The 20,624-nt window shown below is 41.0% G+C and overlaps 1 protein-coding gene across 4 annotated transcripts in view; it reads right to left on the reverse strand.

The window, feature by feature from the left end:
* Positions 1 to 913: 913 nt before the first annotated feature.
* Positions 914 to 20,624, reverse strand: part of pdlim5a (PDZ and LIM domain 5a) — an 82,947-nt gene continuing 63,236 nt past the window's right edge. For 3 of the 4 annotated variants that reach the window (XM_050050564.1, XM_050050562.1, XM_050050561.1), the window contains 6 exons: positions 11,568 to 11,650; positions 7,421 to 7,616; positions 5,910 to 6,090; positions 3,449 to 3,569; positions 3,079 to 3,194; positions 914 to 2,792 (listed from right to left, as the gene is read on the reverse strand). In XM_050050564.1, coding sequence (XP_049906521.1) covers positions 2,703 to 2,792; positions 3,079 to 3,194; positions 3,449 to 3,569; positions 5,910 to 6,090; positions 7,421 to 7,616; positions 11,568 to 11,650 — 787 coding nt within the window. In that variant the 3' untranslated portion in view covers positions 914 to 2,702. Of the gene's footprint in view, positions 2,793 to 3,078; positions 3,195 to 3,448; positions 3,570 to 5,909; positions 6,091 to 7,420; positions 7,617 to 11,567; positions 11,651 to 14,868; positions 14,947 to 19,895; positions 20,055 to 20,266; positions 20,393 to 20,547; positions 20,623 to 20,624 lie in introns of all 4 variants that reach the window. The other variant, XM_050050560.1, reaches the window with a different exon arrangement.

Genomic DNA, 20,624 nt, shown 5'->3' on the forward strand with positions numbered 1-20,624 from the left:
GTGGCAGAGCGCAGAGCAACCAGGTGAGGAAACACTATCGCAGGGAGCCGTCTGCACCGGGAGCTGATCACAGCCCGTGGCCACCAGGATACCGACACATAGTCAACTTCAACATAGGCAGATGGAGGTTTGAACCAAGGGTGGGGGAGCCCTTCTGTACAGAGGTCGCATGTTCTTTACGTCAGCATGGATCTTCTCCAGGTACTCCGGCTTCCTCCCACAGTCCAAAGACATGCAGGTTAATTGGTGACTCTAAATTGGCCATAGATGTGAATGTAAGTGTGAATGGTCTGTCTCTATGCGTCAGCCCTGTGATAGTCTGGTGACCTGTCCAGGTTGTACCCTGACTCTCACCCAATGTCAGCTGGGATACTTGAAACTATATGAAGCCCATTCTATGATTTACTTATCATCAGCCTACTTCAGTGTGAGCTGTTCAACTGCAGGAAAATGTCATTATCAGAGACATATGAGCAGATACTCATCATGGCTTCATCATTACTCGAACAGCTGAAGTATTCACTCTTGGATCAACCAGAGATCTGCAACCATTTTTGCTCAATTTTCCAAATTGGACAAATGCCCATTAATGTGTAGTGTAGTTCAATATTTGAATAATAATCCTATTAACAGATTCTTACGACCATGGTGTCGCTAACATCCTCATTTTACCATGTTCCCCTCTCACAGTATCACATCACCCCTCTGTTTCTTTCTATCTCTGTGTCCTTTGACCTTTCTCACCATAGTGGAGACATGCGTTTAAATCTGCATTTCACACTGCTTATGTCCAACCCGTCTGTTCTGCCATGTGCTGTCTCAAGCAATAATACAGGAAGTTTAGTGTGGTGAGATAGTGTTACACTGTCTGAGAGCAAAAGCAAACAAAGACACACAGGATATTTCTCATGGGGGTTAAAAAAGCACATCATTTATTTAACAGCTCAGATCAGTTTTAATCGTTCCGACTGTAGTTTTGTAGGTGAGAATTGTTTGATTACCGCTGTACACTGTACTCACCCCCTTTCATCCCTGAAGAGTAAAAACCCAGCTTTCTTGACTGATAATTATGTGAAAGTGTGTTTTGCTGCCATTTGTTCTGGTGTTTGCAAACTAAAGAAAATATTTGTGACCATGTGTACCCCTCAGCCATAATGAAAAGTAAATATCTCAGAGTCAGCACGTTGGGACGGTTAGTGAACAGTGAAGGGAGATACTTAAAACAGAGAAATAACAACACCCTGTCTGCTCCCTGCACTGCTCCCAGTCACCCAAAATGTTAAATACATATCGTTAGATAAGACATTTCTCACCTCTAGACAAAATAAAATACACAATTTACTACACAAGGATTATAGTAACCATGTTTTCTTGCAGGCCAGGACAGAAAGAGCTGCTCACTTTTATGAAGCATGGAGGACTGAATTAACCGGAAATGGATGCAATTATTATAAAATACAATAACATGAGGTAAAATAAGTAAAATATTAATAGAATTCATTAAACTATATGGCACTTAGTATAGAAAACATATTTCTGCCAATATAATGCAATTGTCAAGATATGTCACTCTATCAAAGTTAGGAGAAGAACAAAGATATACATAATATACTGTAGTCTCTATATATTTTGTTATACATTTATTTATTTTGTTTGTATACTTATTTATTTAGCTTATATTTAGGGCCGGTTCTGTCCTCCATAATATCAAGACTACTACTCTTTCTCTCTGTCCATGAAGTGCTTCACCGTTGTATGTGACTAAATCTGGCCTATTCATTCAAACATTTTGGCCATTGTTACAAATTTCACACGACAAATAGGAAATAAAAAACATAAAGGTTTCACCATCACCCCCCCGACATCCAGCTCACCTGTACAGTATTGAAACAACTTGTAAGCACAGTCCAACATTTTTTTATGTAGATTCTCATAAAGCAAAGAGCACAAAAACAAAATATTACAACATTTGACACAGGGAATTGGATCGCTGATATTCTATTGAACCTGTCTTAATGGCTGCGGATCAGATTATTAAATTTAATTACAGCTACACAAACAAAAATAAACACCTGCTTAGAAAACTAACTGTCAGATATTCTCCTCTGTCTGAATTCCTTTAGTTTGGGTTTGAAAATACATTTTCACACATTTCTGGTACTATCTAATTGCAGGTGTCGTGATTTAACAGGTAACCTGAGCCTCTGCTTACACTGGCTTTCAGTGGTAAATGTGATGATCTCACTGTGATGCATCTGAGAAACTAAAGATTAAAACTCTGGATTTAAAAATAAAGACTTGGATCACTACATTTTAGACAGTATTAAATGTCTGACTTTGGTAATTGCTCATGGTAGTAGACATACACTGCACCATTTGTCAGTAAAACTTCTACATTTGTATGCAGAAGCAAATAAAATCCAAATAAAATTGGTCAAACAGTGATCCTTTACTACAAGCTTTGTTGCTGTTTATAATAGAAATCACAAGAGATGAGTACTTTAGATTATGTTTACACTGGGTCTAGGTCTCTGGACAAGAATAAGCTTACTTTGCATTCATGGCAGTGTTTCCCTTATTTTTACCTCTATGCTTCTAAGTATTGCTTGGGTTTTACTGTTGCATGAACTACTAAGAGGCCTTCCCACCCCATCGACCAAAGGAGAATGTATAGCTAGAATATTCTGAGAAAAGTCCAAGACTCATATCTTCAGTGTGTGAGCATGTTTCTTGCAAAGAGGTTTGTCTTTCTTGGAGAAGAAGGTCTGGCCTTCCAGAGTGGTGCAACACACCTGAGAGAAGAGAGAGAGACACACACACACACACACACACACACATACAGAAAGAGTTGTTGTTAAAAGCTTTTGGATTGGTTGGTGGCAGCGGTTCCCATTGTGACTGCACATCAATAATGGCCTAGGTTTAGGCCCAGTGCTCCGACTCTGTCTTTGTTGAGTTTGCCATTTATGTCTGTTTCATCTGGAAGCACTATCTCACCCTCACATTTCTAACACATACAGGTCAGATGAATAGTTGCCTTTCAATTAACTGTAAATATGCTGTAAAACGTTCACTTACTGTGCAGACGAAGCAGGTGTCATGCCAGGTGTAACCAAGGGCCTCCAAGAACTTGTCTCCAGCCTCGATGGGGAACTCACAGCCATGGCAGCCAGTTCCAAACATATTGTAGAAGTCTTTTAGCAGACAAAACAACATGGCATGACATACACAGGACTGGACATCAACACCTTCTTTGTTTTCCTTTTTTAAACTGAAATCATTTATATTCTTTACTGCTGGCAGCAAAATAAAAGTTTATTCATAACAGTGCCTTCCCATCTGCAGACTTTTGTCTTCTAGTCTAATCTTCTCGAGACATCCTTCATCAGCCCTACTAGCATGGTCAATGTGTCCCATCAGCACATTGTTCAGAGTCTTCATCACTCACCTTGTTCACAATACGGCTCTCCATCCTCCAGGTGGAAGGTGTTGTTTCGGATCGGCTGCTGACAGCAGGCGCATAGAAAGCAGTAGACGTGCCATGTCTGTTTGAGGGCGTTTATCACCTCCTGGGTGAGAAAAGCAAACAGAGTGGCTGGTTGAAGGCATTATAATTGGGAGCACTGGTCTTTGTGTGTGTCAGTCACGAGAGCTAGAAAATTAGATCTAGGATACAGACGTTTGGAGGGATGCTGCCATGTAACCTTGCTTTTTGGATGATTCTGTGTAACACTGCTTTACATGTCAACAAAAATCATCCATTTCTATTCATTGATCAAAAGTGTGTCTGTTTTACATGTGTGAGGAAAGCACAGTCTTCCCTACAGTCTGCCCTTTTCTCATGCCACATTTAAATATCACACATATAGTTTTCTTGTGGGGCCACATGACCCAGCTTACAATAGACAAATTACTTTCTTTCCCACCCTTAAACTGTGAGAACAAGACAGGACAGGGAATCAATGGAAAGTTGGTGGGCCTGAGTGAAAGTAAGGATTAGAGGAGAGGGAGTGAGAAAACAGGTTAATAAGAAGCCGTAAGCTGGTTGAAGATGTGTGAGAAATAGAGGGTTGAAAGGGATTGAGGCTAAAGAGGTTAGAACACGTGAGGGATGAATGTCAGAGCTGTTATGCGAGCAGAGATCTCAGCTTCCTGACACACTGGGTTCATGGTACACCTGCAGCCTCTAGGCCTCTAAGCCTAATTCTCCTAAAACCCCAACATATACCACATTCCTGAGTTTCAGTGATGGTCACTAAATTCCCTATAGCTTTCCTGCATTGGCCTTCTATGCATTTATCTTGCAGGTTTGGTTGAAGTGACCCAAATAGCAACCCTTTGATGATGTCTGCACCTGTACATTTAATACCCCATTATTATTTGGTCTAGAATTAATAACATTGACTCTTAACTTAAAAAGTAAGAAAAAGAAGATAGAAGAAGGCTTGAAGAGAAACAGATCCCAAAGTAAAAAAAAAGCCTTGTGTGCACATACATCAGTTAAATGATACATTTAAATGCTGGGTCAACCTCTATTTTAACTCTTATTGAGAAGTTGAATCACCAAGAGCCATTTTTCTGTAGCTTTGATATCATCCAGTTGCCCACTTCAAACCCGTCAACCTGCAGCTGGCTCTCAGTGGAAAAGTACAGAGCAGCAAGACTTAGAATTACACTAGCACACTGTTAATCTTGTTGCTGTACGACAGTCAGTCATAGAAACTAACATGCACACAATGTTGCAAACTATTTTGTCTCTCCTAAGCATGAACAGGAGTGAGATATAAACAATAATTGCACTGGGTGCCACAGAGGAGGACTATCGCTTTTGGTCTCCAAACAACAGGTGGTGGTGTTTGAAAACAGCCACACACAATGCCAAGACCAGCTGTGTAGTAAGTGAATGGGACTAACATAGAGGGCTTTTGCACCTGCCCTGTTTGGTTCTGTTCACTTGAATTCAAGTTCATTTGCCTCCTAAGTGCGGTTTGTTTGGGCAGGTGTGAACACAGCAATTGCACTCGGATGTGCACCCAAACAACCGGACCAAGACCTTCTTGAAGAGGTGGTCTCGGTCCGGTTACAAACTCTGGTGCGGTTCATTTGTGGTGAGAACCTGTTGCGACCTCAATCTGAACCAACTGCAGTTTCATGACACATTGTTTGGGTTAAACATGAGCATGTTACAGTCCTGGAGGATTATTAATGTGCACCTCCTCCTGTACTGCCTTAATATGCACATTCAGCACATTCAATGTATCAAAACATTGTTTTCTAGTTGGAGCCGCTCCTTGTTTTCAAACTGTATGGTTTGACTAAAATGAACAATGACAGCAATATAGTCCACGAAGACCAGCGCTAAAATCAACCTGCGTAGTTGTCCCTCCATTGTGACATTAGAAAGTGTCACATTTATCTTGCAAGTGTACTCTTCTTCAACGTTTTGATTTTCCTGCATGGAAATTCTGTCCAATCAAGAGCAGCTTTCTCACGCAAGCATTTTATCTGTTCCACTTGTAAATGCTGCCGTGAGAACACGAACCAACTCTAGACAATTATACGACTTTGTAACAAAATGAGTCCCTGATTCAGACCAAAGCAAGACAACTCTAGGTCTGAAAGCACCTTTAAAATCTTTGAACAAATGGCTAACATCTAGGCTTTTATCCATGTTATCTGTCCCTGCACTATAATATAAATATAAAAGTGTAGTTGGCATCTTCATATAATTAAAATCATCCAAATTAATTAATCCTAGATGTCAAGTACACAGTATTTTCTGTTAAATAACCAGCACAAAGCAGACAACAACTTCAAAAGTGTCATGCTATACATACACACACACACACACACACACACACACACACACACACACACCCTAATCTCCATTTCGCTTCACACCAACTCACCCCAAGGATCTTGGCCTGGCAACGGCTGCATGTGGGAGCGAAGAACTCTTCATAGCAGTGTTCACAGTAGACAGATCCCCGTTCTTCCACAAAGCCTATATCCGCTAGGGATGTACGGCAGTGGGCACAGTTAAATTCCTCCTTATGCCATGATTTCCCCATTGCTACCAAAAATGGCCCCCTGGGAAAAACAAACAGACCCATAAGCATAAGTGGAAATAAACTCTTGACTTTACCCAAAGTTATAAAATAACTGCATTGGCAAAAATGATCCCATGTGCAAGAGACACTGGCTAACAATTGTAATTACTTGTACTACCCAAGCTAGCGTAAGGTAAACATCTGCTCCTTCTAAAGACGATTTCTGATTTCTGATGACTTATTAAGAGATACTAACACATTCGGCAAACACTTAACATAATTCAGTATTAACTGTAGCTCCATGCAGTCCAAAGGGTTTATGTCTGCAATCATATACATCTCAAATTTTCATATTAAAGAGGTTGGAAGCAGTTAACGTTTGACCTTTGTGCTTTAAGGACATAACTGATTAATCACTCCACTACTCCATTCACATTTTAGAGAGCAGTGTGCTGGCATCACTGATGGTCTACCATGACCATCATCCTCTGCGTCCACTCAGACAGCACCTTGGCACTGTCCACTTTGATGATTAGGTAAAGTGGGAAAACAACAGAGACTAATTTCCTCAACACAATAGCTGTGCTTATCTGAGCTTTCTCAGATAGTAGTCCAAGCTTGGCATCCATTAACATGTGAGCTACTCTATCCTTAGTGATATGTAATGCAAGGTGACACAGGTTGGGAGATAACTCTGAGGCTAGGGCAGTCAGCTACCGGCCAGAAAGAGATGTAGGCAGGAGGGATAGTGAGAGGAAACGTTGTATGCAACTCTCACTGGACTTACACATGAGAGAATCAAGAGATGACCCTGTATTTAAACTAAAAACAGGATCATCAAGAATTGTTATCGGCCATTCGCATATGTGTGCGTGTCTTTAAAGATGCACAACATCAGTCTCCAGTTTGATCTACTGCTGCTGCAACTTAATATCCCTTCCTCTTATCTCCACTACAGTCAGATCTTTGTTGTTCTACAGTTTCATACGCAGATTATTTACTCGAGATGGTTTCCAGTTAATTACGTTGAGTGCCAAACTGAGACGCTGAATAATTGAGAAGTGGACATTATTTTCCTTTCCAATCTTAATTTGCTTGAGTATAAATGTATGTCTGTGCAGCCAAGTTGAAGAGATTGCCTCTTTTTTGATTACCCTGGTGCAAGCAGAATATGGGCATGATATGATGGAGCTAAGTGCCATGCATGTTCACTGTTTTCTTTCACAGTTCTAACTATAAATGGTCATGACAGCCTCCTTCCCTGCTGATGACGGACCCATGGATTCTTCAGTCATACTGTCTCCACACTGAGGATTGCTACGAATAGTAATACTTGTAAAGAATTCTTTGTTAAATGAGTTCGTGGTCACCTGATGACCATGTTGCAGTGGGCACACATGGGCGTGCGAGTCCCAGCAGGGATGTGCTCTGCCATCTGGACCAAGGTGTCCTCAGGGTGGGGCTGAGGTAAAGGTCGGGCTGGGACAGGACCCCTCGGGACGCTGGCACTTCCATTACCCTTCATCCCGAAAGATGGGGTGATCAAACCAGCCTGTGGTCTGTGACCTGAAGGAGATGGAAGAGAGATAAAGCCTACACTGGTTAAGACACAGGGATGGTAAAAGGAAAGAGAAACAAAAAAGTGAGCAATTATAGCATCACAAAGGATGTGTGTGTGTGTGTGTGTGTGTGTGTGTGTGTGTGTGTGTGTGTGTGTGTGTGTGTGTGTGTGTGTGTGTGTGTGTGTGTGTTTTCTTCCCAGGTGTGTAAGTTATTTGACCTCTGCCCTCTTCTTTTATACACCCAGCAGGTGTCCTGGTGGTGCATGCAGCTGGCGGACTACTGTTGTCACAACCATGGATTCACCACATCAATCTTCCCCGAATCTTTCACTCCACCTTTGACACATTCCTATGGCATATGTGCATGCATACACATGACCAAACACACACACACACACACACACACACACACACACGAACACACATAGACCACCAAGACATTCCCTCATTTAAAACCCAGACACCTGGCTAAACATGTAGCCTGGCCTTTGANTGCATGCATACACATGACCAAACACACACACACACACACACACACACACACACACACACACACGAACACACACAGACCACCAAGACATTCCCTCATTTAAAACCCAGACACCTGGCTAAACATGTAGCCTGGCCTTTGATCCCATACTGTGGATAGAGATTTGTTTTTGTATGTGTGCACACAGTCAGGCAAGGGCTACTTTTGGAGCTTGGCTTTACCTTTACGTGCCATGTTTAAATGTCTCCGTCTGGGCAAGAAACAGAGCTGGCTTTACATTTAACGTTAGGGTGACTACGGTGTTCACTGAAACACTCATCATTGAAAAAAATAGAGTTTAAACGGCACGGTGTAGCAGTGGTTAGCACTGTCGCCTCACAGCAAGAGGGTTCCTGGTACGAACCCAGGGTGGAAGAGTCCTTCTGTGTGGAGTTTGCATGTTCTCCCCGTGTCAGCGTGGGTTTTCTCCAGGTACTCCGGTTTCCTCCCACAGTCCAAAGACATGCAGGTTAGGTTAATTGGTGACTCTAAATCAGCTGTAGGTATATGTTAGCCCTGCGACCGCCTCTTGCCCAATGTCAGCTGGGATAGGCTCCAACCCCACTGCGACCCTCAGCAGGACTAAGCAGTTACAGAAAATGAGTGAGTTTAAACTTGCAATAATTGATTTTTTGGCCACTTGGGGGCAGCAGATACAAGTCCTAAGATCAACATATTCAGATTCAGATTCAGATTCAGAATACTTTATTAATCCCCGGGGGGAAATTGTTTTTGTTCCAATGCTCCGTGCAAAGTAGAAATAGAAATACAACATGAATGGAAACAAGAGATAAAGATGAAGATATAAATAAGATACTAAAATAGACAATGAAATAAATAAAATAAAATATTAAAGTAGGCATTAAAATAAAATAAAATATTAAAGTAGACAATAAAATAAAATAAATAAAATAAAATAAATAATAAAATAGTAAAGTAGACAATCTGAAATATATACACCTTTTATGTTGAACTTGTTAGCAAACAGTTGCTTATTTAGACATTCAGCAGTTGTGGAGCAACATCATCATTATTTGGGGTCCTCTTTCTGGCCACCTGATGAATGTAAGTCATATTCACTCTCTTTAAACTCTGCTTTTTGTCTCAGCTTCTGAGGGAGATCTCTGACTCTTTAGCTGCTAAATGCCGCACTTTGTTACTAAGTAGAGTTTACAGTGGGTTTTTAGAGCTTGCTGTGGCCGAAAACAACAGTGAAATCAAACCAGAACAGTAATGTTGCGAGCCAGACAACTAAATGAGCTGAAGCTCACTAAAAAGTCTAGGTTCATCATAAGAAGCACAGTATCACATTATAAATATAAGTATTCCTATAGGCTCTTTAAAGGTCTAGTATGTAGGATTAAGTGGCATCTAACGGTGAGGTTGCAGAACTGAAACTTCTTCCATGTGCCAAGTGTGTAGGAGAACTATGATGGCCGAAGTGAAAATGCAAATGGCCCTATCTAGAACCAGTGTTTGTTATGTCCAATCTGGGCTACTGTAGAATGACACTGTAAGTTCACAAAAACCCAACCGTTCTTATTTTCAGGTGATTATAAACGAATGAAAACATAGTTATGAATAAAACATACAATTTCTGCTAATAGATGCCACTAAATCCTACATACTGGACCTTTAAGTCAAAGCGTGACAGCCTAGATGGAGGCTAAAACATAGCATTAGGATGCCTTAGATATAAACGTTTTCTTTCTCTGAGGCTACCTCAACCAAAGTTTCCTCCAAAAAAGTAGTAAACATTTTTAAATGTAAGTAAGAGGCATTTTTAGGTCAAATAATTTTACACAGTTTCAACCTATTAGTGAAGCTGTCATTAATCACACCAGTATGCACTTCATGAGGTGAAGTTGCTCCAGGAATAAGGGGGGAGCAGGAAAGTGAATGATATGGGTGACAGCATTGGGGTGTGTGTGTGTGTGTGTGTGTGTGTGTGTGTGTGTGTGTGTGTGTGTGTGTGTGTGTGTGTGTTTAAATTTTAACACCATGCCAATATATTTTACAATGGGCATTTGCAACAAGGGAGCGGCTGAAAGCCTGGGTTCCTTAACTGCAGCTCAGGATTCAAAATGGGTCAGTGGCTTACTGCTGCTATGGTGCTATTCGGCTAGTAGTATATTTTCATGAGCCTGAGACCCTGGGTAAGTGACTACATTTACGATTTTTGGTGAGTGGCAGTTATAACAGGGAGAAAATTAGGGGAGAGGAGAGGAGTTGTCCTCACAGACTGGGTGGGGTAAAGTATAATGCATAGGCTAGTTATTTCATGGATAAATAGTCACAACTAAACAGGTAAATAGGCTTTTTTTTGTATGTGCATGATGAACGGAATAATGACCCAAAAAATACGCTCAATTTCAGAATCTATGGGCTGAGTGCAGATGGAGTATGGGCATTACACCGCAGCTCTGTGGCATGCCTTTAAAACTTTATTCATAACTCCCGACAGGTCCGCTCAGTAAATATTATCTTTCTAACGGAGTCGAACTGCTGCACGTGTGACTGAGCAAGGCGCCACAGGCAGAGCGGGGCCTTCTCGCCTGCTTAATGGGCTTCCACAGAGGAAAAAGACGAGAAAAGAAAAAGCAAGTCTGCAATGACCTATTTCACAACATATGTCACGCTTCAACCATGGAAAATAAGCCTCTTTCCCCTCGCTAACTGGCTGCAACAACATTCAATCCAACAGCAGTAAATCAGTTTTACACTAGGCCAGGATTTGGAACCAAACATTTTTTGTACGAGAAGAGAAATAACATTTTTTTAACTGCAGGGGGGGAATATATTAATCAATCAAAAAAATGTAGTTAAAAGAAGATTTAGTTCAATTCCTAAATGAGAGTTTATTTTTAGGAATGTATTTTGGGGGGCTCTACATTTTAGGTATGCGTGCATTCACCGTGACTTATGCTAAGAAAACAGTTCAGGCACCTTAGTCTGATTATATTCTACCAGTTCATTAAGTGAAAAAATACCACAACATGCCTACAGTAAAAGGAACTCACACAGGCACACAGATATACCTTTGTTGGGTTTGGCAGCAGATTTAGGCAGTAATGTTCTATTCCACAGATTTCATGCGGCAATTGGCTCGATGAACAAAAAATGTATTTTAGTTACCAAACCCCATGTATTATTTATATATTCTGTTTTCTTTAATGTGTTCACAAACGCGGAAATGTTATTTCAGTCAGTTAATAGGACACATGCCAATTGTGGCTTGGTCCCCGATCCATGAATCATACTTTATACAGCGTGGAAAAATTACAGCTGGCAAGAACCAGTGCTCATTGTGAACGTGTTAAAAAGTAAATGAAAAACCATTTAAGATGTGCCGCTATCAAGTGGACACGAGAGAGCACACACACACACACACACACACACACACACACACACACACATAGAGTTTACCCCGAATTGCTGCAGGTCCTTTGGTCATGGTCTTGATAACTGCAGACTCATGGCTGCTGAGCTCCGGCTCCTCTCCCTCTTCACTGTGCAGATAAACAAAATAGAAATTAAATGTAAATCAGTTAGTTAAATTAAATTCATATTCAAATCATAATTAAATTCATTAAATTAAAACACACCAGAAACTATTGCCCCGGCACACAAAACTCAATTTGCACTGCTTAAATCAGTGGTTCCCAACTAGTGGGTTGCGATCTAAAATTGGGTCACCGTCCCATTCTGAATGGACCTCAAGTGACTCGCACATGTGTCAAGTTTGTAAAAAACACACTTTATTTTTAAGTACAGTAAATTTCCAGCACAAAGCTTTTATTTTGAAGCACCATTTCCTGCTGTAGAGTGAGTGACTGACAGACAGCTACTTGACTTAGACAGCAAACTAGCCCAACAACATGGCCAAATGCAAGTATGACACTGAATGTATTCAACTCTGGGACCTCCAACTACTGACTGAAGAGGAATCTGGACCCCGAGGCTGGACCAGTTGGGAACCACTGGCTTAAACTGCAACATTCATGGCTACTATGTGCACCCCGCTCACTGAAAGTGATGAGTACATACTGTGTAGTCTGTGTCTTAGTTTCTTTATTTACAAAGGTTTACAAAGAGGCCCAGTGTAGGCTACTCGTAGCCATTACAAAAAACACTCAAGAATGACAGGAATAAAAAAGAAACAGCACTGTATCATTTTTCAAGTTCCTGTCGAAATACAGTAAGACAGATTCCAGATCACCTACCTGCTGACAGAGCGCAGACAAATATGGTACCAACCAAAACACAGCATGCAGCTACAGCCAAAACAGTACAGTGATCAACTTCAGTGCTCACTTCCTAGTTGGGAGTACAGTATGCACGGAAATGTTGCCCATGTGCCACTTTCACGGCAGAACAGGCCACTGGCCCAATGATGGATAGGAGACAAGTAGGTCTGCACAGCACACCCATGCCAGGATATCAATTCACAGAGAGTAATGGACTATGGTAGAGTGAAATGTCGTACGGTGTAATGAATAAAAGTGACCACTCCAGATGTGCTGTAGACAGATGCCAGACCACCAGTACTAATGATGGAGGGGAGACAAAGTTCTTATGGTAGAGTTCAAGTTATTTAGTGGATTTTTCCTACATTTTCACAACAAGTACCATACAGGTAAACATAGTTGAAACCTCTCTTTATATTTCTGATGTCTCATCTGTATGCACAGCGTACAGGTTTGAATGCATCACTGAGGTCATGAAGAGACAAACTGAATGAATCCCCACGGCAACACTGGCAGTCCATTTTCATGGGCCCCAAGAAATAAAACTAAATTTCACATTTGGGTCAAAGGCTGAGTAATTTTAAGAGACTCTGCAGTAAAATTTAGTGATGATCACATCAAACGTTGCCAAAGCACTAATTAAAATGATGGAATAGGGAAAATGACCTCACAGGACCTGATCTCTACACAAAATAGATAAATGGAGCTTCGCACAGTGCTATTATAGGTGTTGAGTTTATATCCAGTGAGCAGTGCTGTCTAACAGGGTGACACATTTTGTCTCTATAGAGGTGTAAACATATACATCCATGGCACTGGTTTGAGTGCTAAGGCAACACATTTTTTTTCGTTCTCGTTATCATCAGCCGTAGATGGACAGACCTACAACCAATCAGAGCAACAAAACAAACGTGTGACCCTGTGCCGAGCAACGGTCAAGTGTAAACAGACTGCAGCACCCAGAGGTGAGCTGTGCTAGTGTATCAATATGTCTGTGAATCAGTCATGTTGCATGAGGATACTTCAATATGACTATGTCTGATGGTGACAGCATATTCATTTAACAGGCAGCGTGCAGTACATAAAGGCCGAGAATGTTGTAAGCAGTATGTTAGAATCCGATTCCAAACATAGGCTAGGTTTATGCTCGCCGTGGCATCCTCGCTGTGATGGTACATGAGCCAAAAATGACATCATCACATGTTTTGCATTAAACACAAAGGCTCCACAGGTTGTCAGTCATCATATCAAACCTGCCCCATAATAGATAAATGGTTGTGACTGGCCCCAAGCTGACCATGCCGATACCAGATGCATCTGCCAGAGAAAATTGAGCTCACAGATTTGTCTGGTTCCCAGGCTAAGACAAAATGTGTCTCTGAAAAAAAATACAGCCTCATGATGCAAACTTTCGCTGCTTGTTTAAGTTGTAGTTCAGTGCTCATTGTGTCAGATCTACATGTAAGGCAGCACCTCTTGGAGACACTTTTCTGTCAGGGAAATTTTAGGTTTCTAATGGAGGGTTATATTGACTGATTGTCCGTTAATTATAAGTGACCGATAAACATCTGAAATCAACAATATTCTTTCATATGAAAAGCCATTGTTAATCACATGGAAGATAAAAAACAAAAATACAAAATCAAATAAGGCACTACATATTTTCAGAGCAGTTTTCTTGAAGTTATTTTGTCTGAATACTAAATATTTTTGCAGGTTTGCTCTAACACCGAGACAGTCTTTGAAAGTCTTGCTCTGGTTAACTTCCTGTCCTGCAGACAGATGCCAGAGCCTGTCCAGCTAACGTGCTGCAGGGGTGCAACATGTCTCTGCTCTTCAATCAAATGTGGCTCCAAGGCCTCAAACTCTCCACTGCCCTTTAATATGATTCAAAATGAATAACCTCTCTATGAAAAACATTGTGTGTGTGTGTTTCCAGTATGTGTGTGTTCATTAGCGTCACTTGAGGAGCGTGGGTGGGCCAGCAATCTCTCCCCAGACGTATTACACCCATAATGCATAGTTGTAGCCGATACCAACAGTTGTATCACTTGTGCCTGGCTGTGGGGGGACTCATGGGAGACAAGTGTTATGGCAACTGCAGTCATAGTTACGACGAGTTGTGCCTGTATGTTTTGTGTGAGTGAGACACAAAGAGAAGAAATGAGAGAGTGATAGAAACTTTGAGAGGTGAACTGAGGAGAGAAAGATAGAGGGAGAATGTCACACTTGTGTGCTCTGTGTTTCAGTTGTGCTCCCTGCCTCTGCCCTGACATCACATACACACACTTCATCTGAACATTTGGGACATCTATAACATTAAATGGTCCCTACAGAGCAGGGGGTTCACTTTACCACCCAGGACTACCTCTGAAATCACTGATTCAAATGTTCTGAGTGCTTCATCATGTAACTGTGGAGCAGCGGTTGAGGGATGTGCGGTCAACTCACAGGGAAAGGAGAGGAGACTTCAAATTTACCTAAAGACATAGACAGCATCAACGGGAGAAGAGAAGAGAGGGTCCCCCTCTTCTGTGGCAGACTGATGCCAAGACACCCTTTGGTGCGAGAAGAAAAATATCACAGCGAGAAGGATCTAAACTAAATGAACACACTGTTAGAAAAGGCATCTGATGAATACACACATTGTTAAAAATGAGCACACAAGCTACAGTGCAGTGACAAGCATTGTGATTAATGCACCCAGCGGACTGTTGTGTTAGCATTGATTCCAGCTAATCAGCCTTTAGATGATACCAGTACTCTCTATAGGAAAGAGACTGTCACACTGCAGAACATCTCTCTTCATTCTCATTATCTGCTTATCATTTTGTACACCGTGTGTCTGACAGGAGGAGCCAGAGGATACGGTGCACACTCAACATCTATAGCCAGAGAGAGAGCACAGACAGTGGGCCGACAGTGCCAGCTAGCTGCAATTTCATTACCTGTTTCATTAGACTGCATTTACATTTTAACTATTGTGAATAATTTTGCACAGGCCAACGGCACCTTCACCTCTGCTTGTATTTCTGTACTTTATTTATTGAACTTTCATTTGTTCCAATTCTGTAATATTCATAAGTATCCAAAAGAATCTGATTATTCCTTTAAGTAGGGGAGACACTACAGGCGAACAGGGTAAAAACTAGATATCCTAGATATCATCATGAAACTTCCCAAGTTGATTATTTCCACTGGGACAATTATTGTTTTGTATTACAAGTTTAAATTTTCTATTAATATTTATATTTAAATATGCAAAAGATGCATTATTTTATTAAAACATGTACAGATATACATACATTTCCTGGATATAAATCTGAACATTGGACAAAGCCAAATTCAAAATTCTTGTTTCATTATGTTGACATACTAGAGCAGTGGTTCCCAACTGGTGGGTCGTGGTCCAAAAGGGGGTTATGGATCTATTCTAAATGGATCGCAAACATGCCAAGTTTGTAAAAAAACAAAACAAATTTTGCTGTCATTTTTAAGTACAGTGAATGAAACTGAATAAATTGAACTTGAACTAATGACGAAGGAGAAAGCTGGACCCTATGGCTGAAACAGCTGGGAACCTCTGTACTAGAGTCAAGGGTTTTTAAAGAGGGAATCTTGGATATCTCTTTTTATCACTCTATGAAAATTACTGTCAACAGCTATAAAAATCAGTTTTGCCACATTTTTAGGGATAACATGTTATATAAATCAGGCTATGAATAATATATGAACAAACCTCTCAGTAAAAACCTTCTGAATATAGATAGGAATAAAACTGAAATGTTTGGTGTATGCAAGTGCTGCTGAAGTAGAGATTTTTGGCTCAGAGTTTGAGAAAAAACTAATTTCGAGTTGATTGCTTACATTAAGACTATTATTTTTGGAATTACAAGTTTTGAGAAATTTAAATGAGGCTAAAATGGCATTATCTGATTTAATATGCACTTTGTTCATACATTTCCAGAATGGTAATGTGAACTACAATAAATACCTAAATGTGTATTTTGAACATTTTCTGTCCATTAGTCTGAAAGAAGACACAACTAGCAAAATAGCCAAAAATCTTAAAACTGACCTTTCATTTTCCTTTTCGTTCATTCATTTTTCTGTAATCGCTTATCCTGTCAGGGGTCATGGGTGTGCTGGAGCCTATCTCAGCTGACATTGGGCGAGAGCCAGGTTACACCCTTCAGACTATCACAGGGCTGACACATAGAGACAGACAACCATTCACACTCACATTCACACCCACGGACAGTTTAGAGTCACCAGTTAACCTGCATGTCTTTGGACTGTGGGAGGAAGCTGGAGTACCTGGAGAAAACCCACGCTGAAATGGGGAGAACATGCAAACTCCATACAGGAGGGTTCCCACACCCCAGGTCTGAACCGGGAACCATCTTGCTGTGAGGCGACAATGCTAACCACTGCATGCCGCCCTCAAAATCGCCCAGTGCATAAAAAAATAAAATGTTTTTCCCTGTAGTGTCTCCCCTTAATCTTAAAATGAACAGGTGGGATTAACTTCACAAGTGGATAGTTCTCAGTGTTTTCAGCTTGTGACCCCTTAACACAAATCAGTATCTACTTGCAGTCCCTTATGACCTCACTGTGGACATTAAATGTGAGCAGTTCAGCCAGTGAGTGACCCCCAACTTGGCAAATCACTACCATAAGTAACCATGAAGGTAGTAAGCACTATGGCTAATTAACCAAAATACATTTGCTGTTTTCTCTATATTAAAACAGAAACAAGAGCCTCAGCTGACGTCAAGTTATCAAGCTGAGTGGTCCTGTAAGAACAGGAAGGACCTCATCTTCATTATGCCATTAAGCTATAACGCTGTGTGAGATTAAAGGCCATAGTGCCATCTATTCAAATTATCTCGGCGAACAAGCTAACCACATTCATTCACATTAGCTTTGGGAATTGGCTAACAACAGGTGACAAGTAGAGCAGGAAATAAGATGCTCCCCAGTCCTTCATTCATTAGAGCCAATTACGGCACAGCTCGTTAATATTCTCCACCAATCAGGCCAATTACATAGGGACCTAATTGTATTCTGCAAGACTGTGATTGGTTGAATTATGGAGGCCCCGCTGTTTTGATTCAATAGTAGCCAGTTAGAGTGAGGACCATCTGGACGTACTGGGCCACATATGAACCTTGTTAACTAAAGGGATAATTAAAGAGGGATGGGAGGAAGGAGGGATTCATTTATTTTCTTCTCTCCATCTCTCCTCTCTGCTCTGTCTCAGATTTCTTTTTTACATCAGTACAGTGCAAGCTTGAATTTTAAAATCATGTATCATTTCCCTGTCAGTGGCCTTGCTGTGCGTCTCTGTTGTTCCATGTTTATCTAATCCGAAGTCTATTTTCAGCGCTGCATGCTGCCTAATAATTCAACTTTTTGTTTGCTGGTATTAAGCGATAATGAGGGTGAAAAAAGGTACATTTCAGTCCCCCAACTGTTTACATATGTTAAGTAACCCCTTGTGTACTGTAGCTCCGACGAGAGCTTGTATTATGCATCTCATAAATGTGTTGGTTTGGTTTGAACACTGAACAAATGGTCCATTAACATAGCTGACTGCTGTCCAGCAGCTCTCTCCACCACACAACAGATGGTCTATAATTCAGCCCTGTGATATTCTTTGGATCAAATTCAATCCTCACACACGATACCATCCACGCGTGTGCATTCACACACACAATGACAAAGACGTCCATCCATACAGACACCCAGTCAAACTCTCTCCCTCACACACACACACTTTTCATACTTCACGGTTTATATGTGTACAGTTGTGTCCACTAGCCAATGACGGATCTGTGTGAGAAGCTGCCAAGTTGTTTCACAGCGACCACAGAATGTCATAGTTGGTATGAGTTGTCTCCACAGAGACATATGGACTGTGTCTTCTGGTGCTGGCATGCTCCGACCAAACATAGCTTTTTCACGGCAATGAATGGCATGTTCAGTGGACTCAAGGGCCGTTTACACCATGTGTTAAAAATAGCTATAGGTCTAACATTTAAAAATATATATTAAGTATATTAGTCAAACTGTACAACAAATATAACATATAACATTTTCTATCCTAGTTGCTTGCCTTGTTAAAGTAAGTTTGAGTGCTAGCTTCATGCATCACGTTACATTGGTACACACAGTGAGAGTCTCCACATGTTATATCACATTATTTAGTGGAAGATAACTATATTAATGCTACTCTTTTCAGGACTTAGACCTGGACAAACTGTACTTAAAGGGGAGCACCACCTAAATTAACAACTTTCCATAATTTCCATGGCCTAGGAAAGTATTCGTAAACACAAACTAGGGGAGAGCGAGGCACAACCTAACATATTTTAGTTTGGGCTGAATGTCACTAAAACTGTTTGAGATTAATTATTTTTTGTAATTAATTCAATACAATTTTATCTATATACTATGGGTCTCCATCTACATTAAGGGAAGGATAGGTATCCGTACAGGTATCCATCCGTCTGTTAGTCTACCATCCATATTCAGTGGTTCGACAAATAGATGTACATGGATTGGGTAACCTAGATCCACTTGTCAAAATATGAGTGTTGAATTTCTGACTATTGACAAGACTGTGAAACACCACGTTACAACTAACCCCGCTGGGTGGACATTTTATCAGGCCAACTAACCAACACTTGCTAGAAGTTGGTTACATGGCTCAAAATGGTGTTGTGTTTCAGGCAACAGTTGTTAAGATGATCTATGGTTGGATTCGCTGACATACACAGACAGCTCAGCAATCGAAAAACAAGTATGCCAAAGAAATTTACTTATGCTGCCCAAAAACACTCTTTGTTGTGGGTCTTTTGTGGGTCACTGTTTGGTGATATTGTGGTCAACTGGCTGGAAGCACGAAAAGATCGTTTCTTTCTATCCATGTTACAATGTACCCTCCGTTAGGTCATACCCGCGCTCCCCCACTCTCTTTCAAAGCCATACTCCAGAGGAGTAGGTCTCAAACTTGTATTGTCACAAGGCAATGAGTGGGAGTCTGATTTTATGGATCCACAGAATGTTTGTTTTCTTTTTTAATACCCAAATGAGCTTTATTCTATTGTAGTGTTCTCAGCTCTGAAACTGAAAATGTACCCATATACTCAGAACGCTCCCCTGGCAGCTCTCAGTGTCAACTATAATGTCTTTCAATTCATTGTCTATGGAGCAGCTGCAGACTTTACGCTTTATGATATCACAAATTTGAGGTTTAGCAATCTAGTTTTGGATATGGGAGAGAGTTGTTCATGTTTAGTAATGTGCTTTGGCCGTCTTTTACCTACGGGTATAACATGTTTGAATTTTAAATTGGTGTAGCTCCCCTTTAAGTTGAAGCCAAAACAATGACAACATAAGAAAGCAGATTAATAGTGACTGTGCTCAGTCCTTTTCAGTTTTCAAGCAGCAGACACAGTAGTTACACAGTAAAATCTAGTTTTGTCCAGGTTTGCCCGTCTACCTCTTGTTCTTGGGCAGGTGCAGCTCACTGACGCTACGACGCTTCTTCTTCCTCAAGCGTAGCGGCGGAGCTTGACTTATTGGAGTGATGAGCAGGGCATCCAATAAGGACTGTGACACTGCCTTCTCAGGAGGCCACGGACTGCTCTGATAAGTTTTTCTGACAAGGTGATGGCACATTGAGGAAGAGAGGAGGCAGATGATGAAAGGGAAGTTGTGACAGAGCCATGATGTCGATTGTGAGACAGAAAAAGGTCTTAGAAGTAGTCAATTTAAAGCCTGAAGATAGAGGTCACTGGCAGGGGGATACAGACGGATACTTTCATGGTAAAGCATACACACACACACACAACACTGGTACACTCTGTTTACCTCGCTTGCTCTGGATTGCGGTGCTGTGTATTTTGTGTGAGCTGTTTGGGGGCACTAGGGGTGAGAGGAGGGGGACAGGGAGCTGCTCTGGGAAGGAAGTCTAGAGGACTTGACAGGAGCTCTCTCCTAGTCACAAATAAACAACCACAGTGATATTAAATGTCTCCAAAGAAAACAATCACAACTACTTTGTTTCAATGAGCGTGTCGGATTGTTTCTATTAATAAAGTGAACTAATTTGTTGTTCCTGCAACATGTAAGTAAACTTTCTAACACTGTACCTTACTGGTTTGGTAGAAAGTGCATGATGACGTGCTGATATATGTGCTCGATCAGTATTGACCTGGACTTTGAAACT

Source organism: Epinephelus moara, chromosome 8, assembly GCF_006386435.1.
Source record: "Epinephelus moara isolate mb chromosome 8, YSFRI_EMoa_1.0, whole genome shotgun sequence".
In the NCBI taxonomy this organism is placed as follows: domain Eukaryota; kingdom Metazoa; phylum Chordata; class Actinopteri; order Perciformes; family Serranidae; genus Epinephelus; species Epinephelus moara.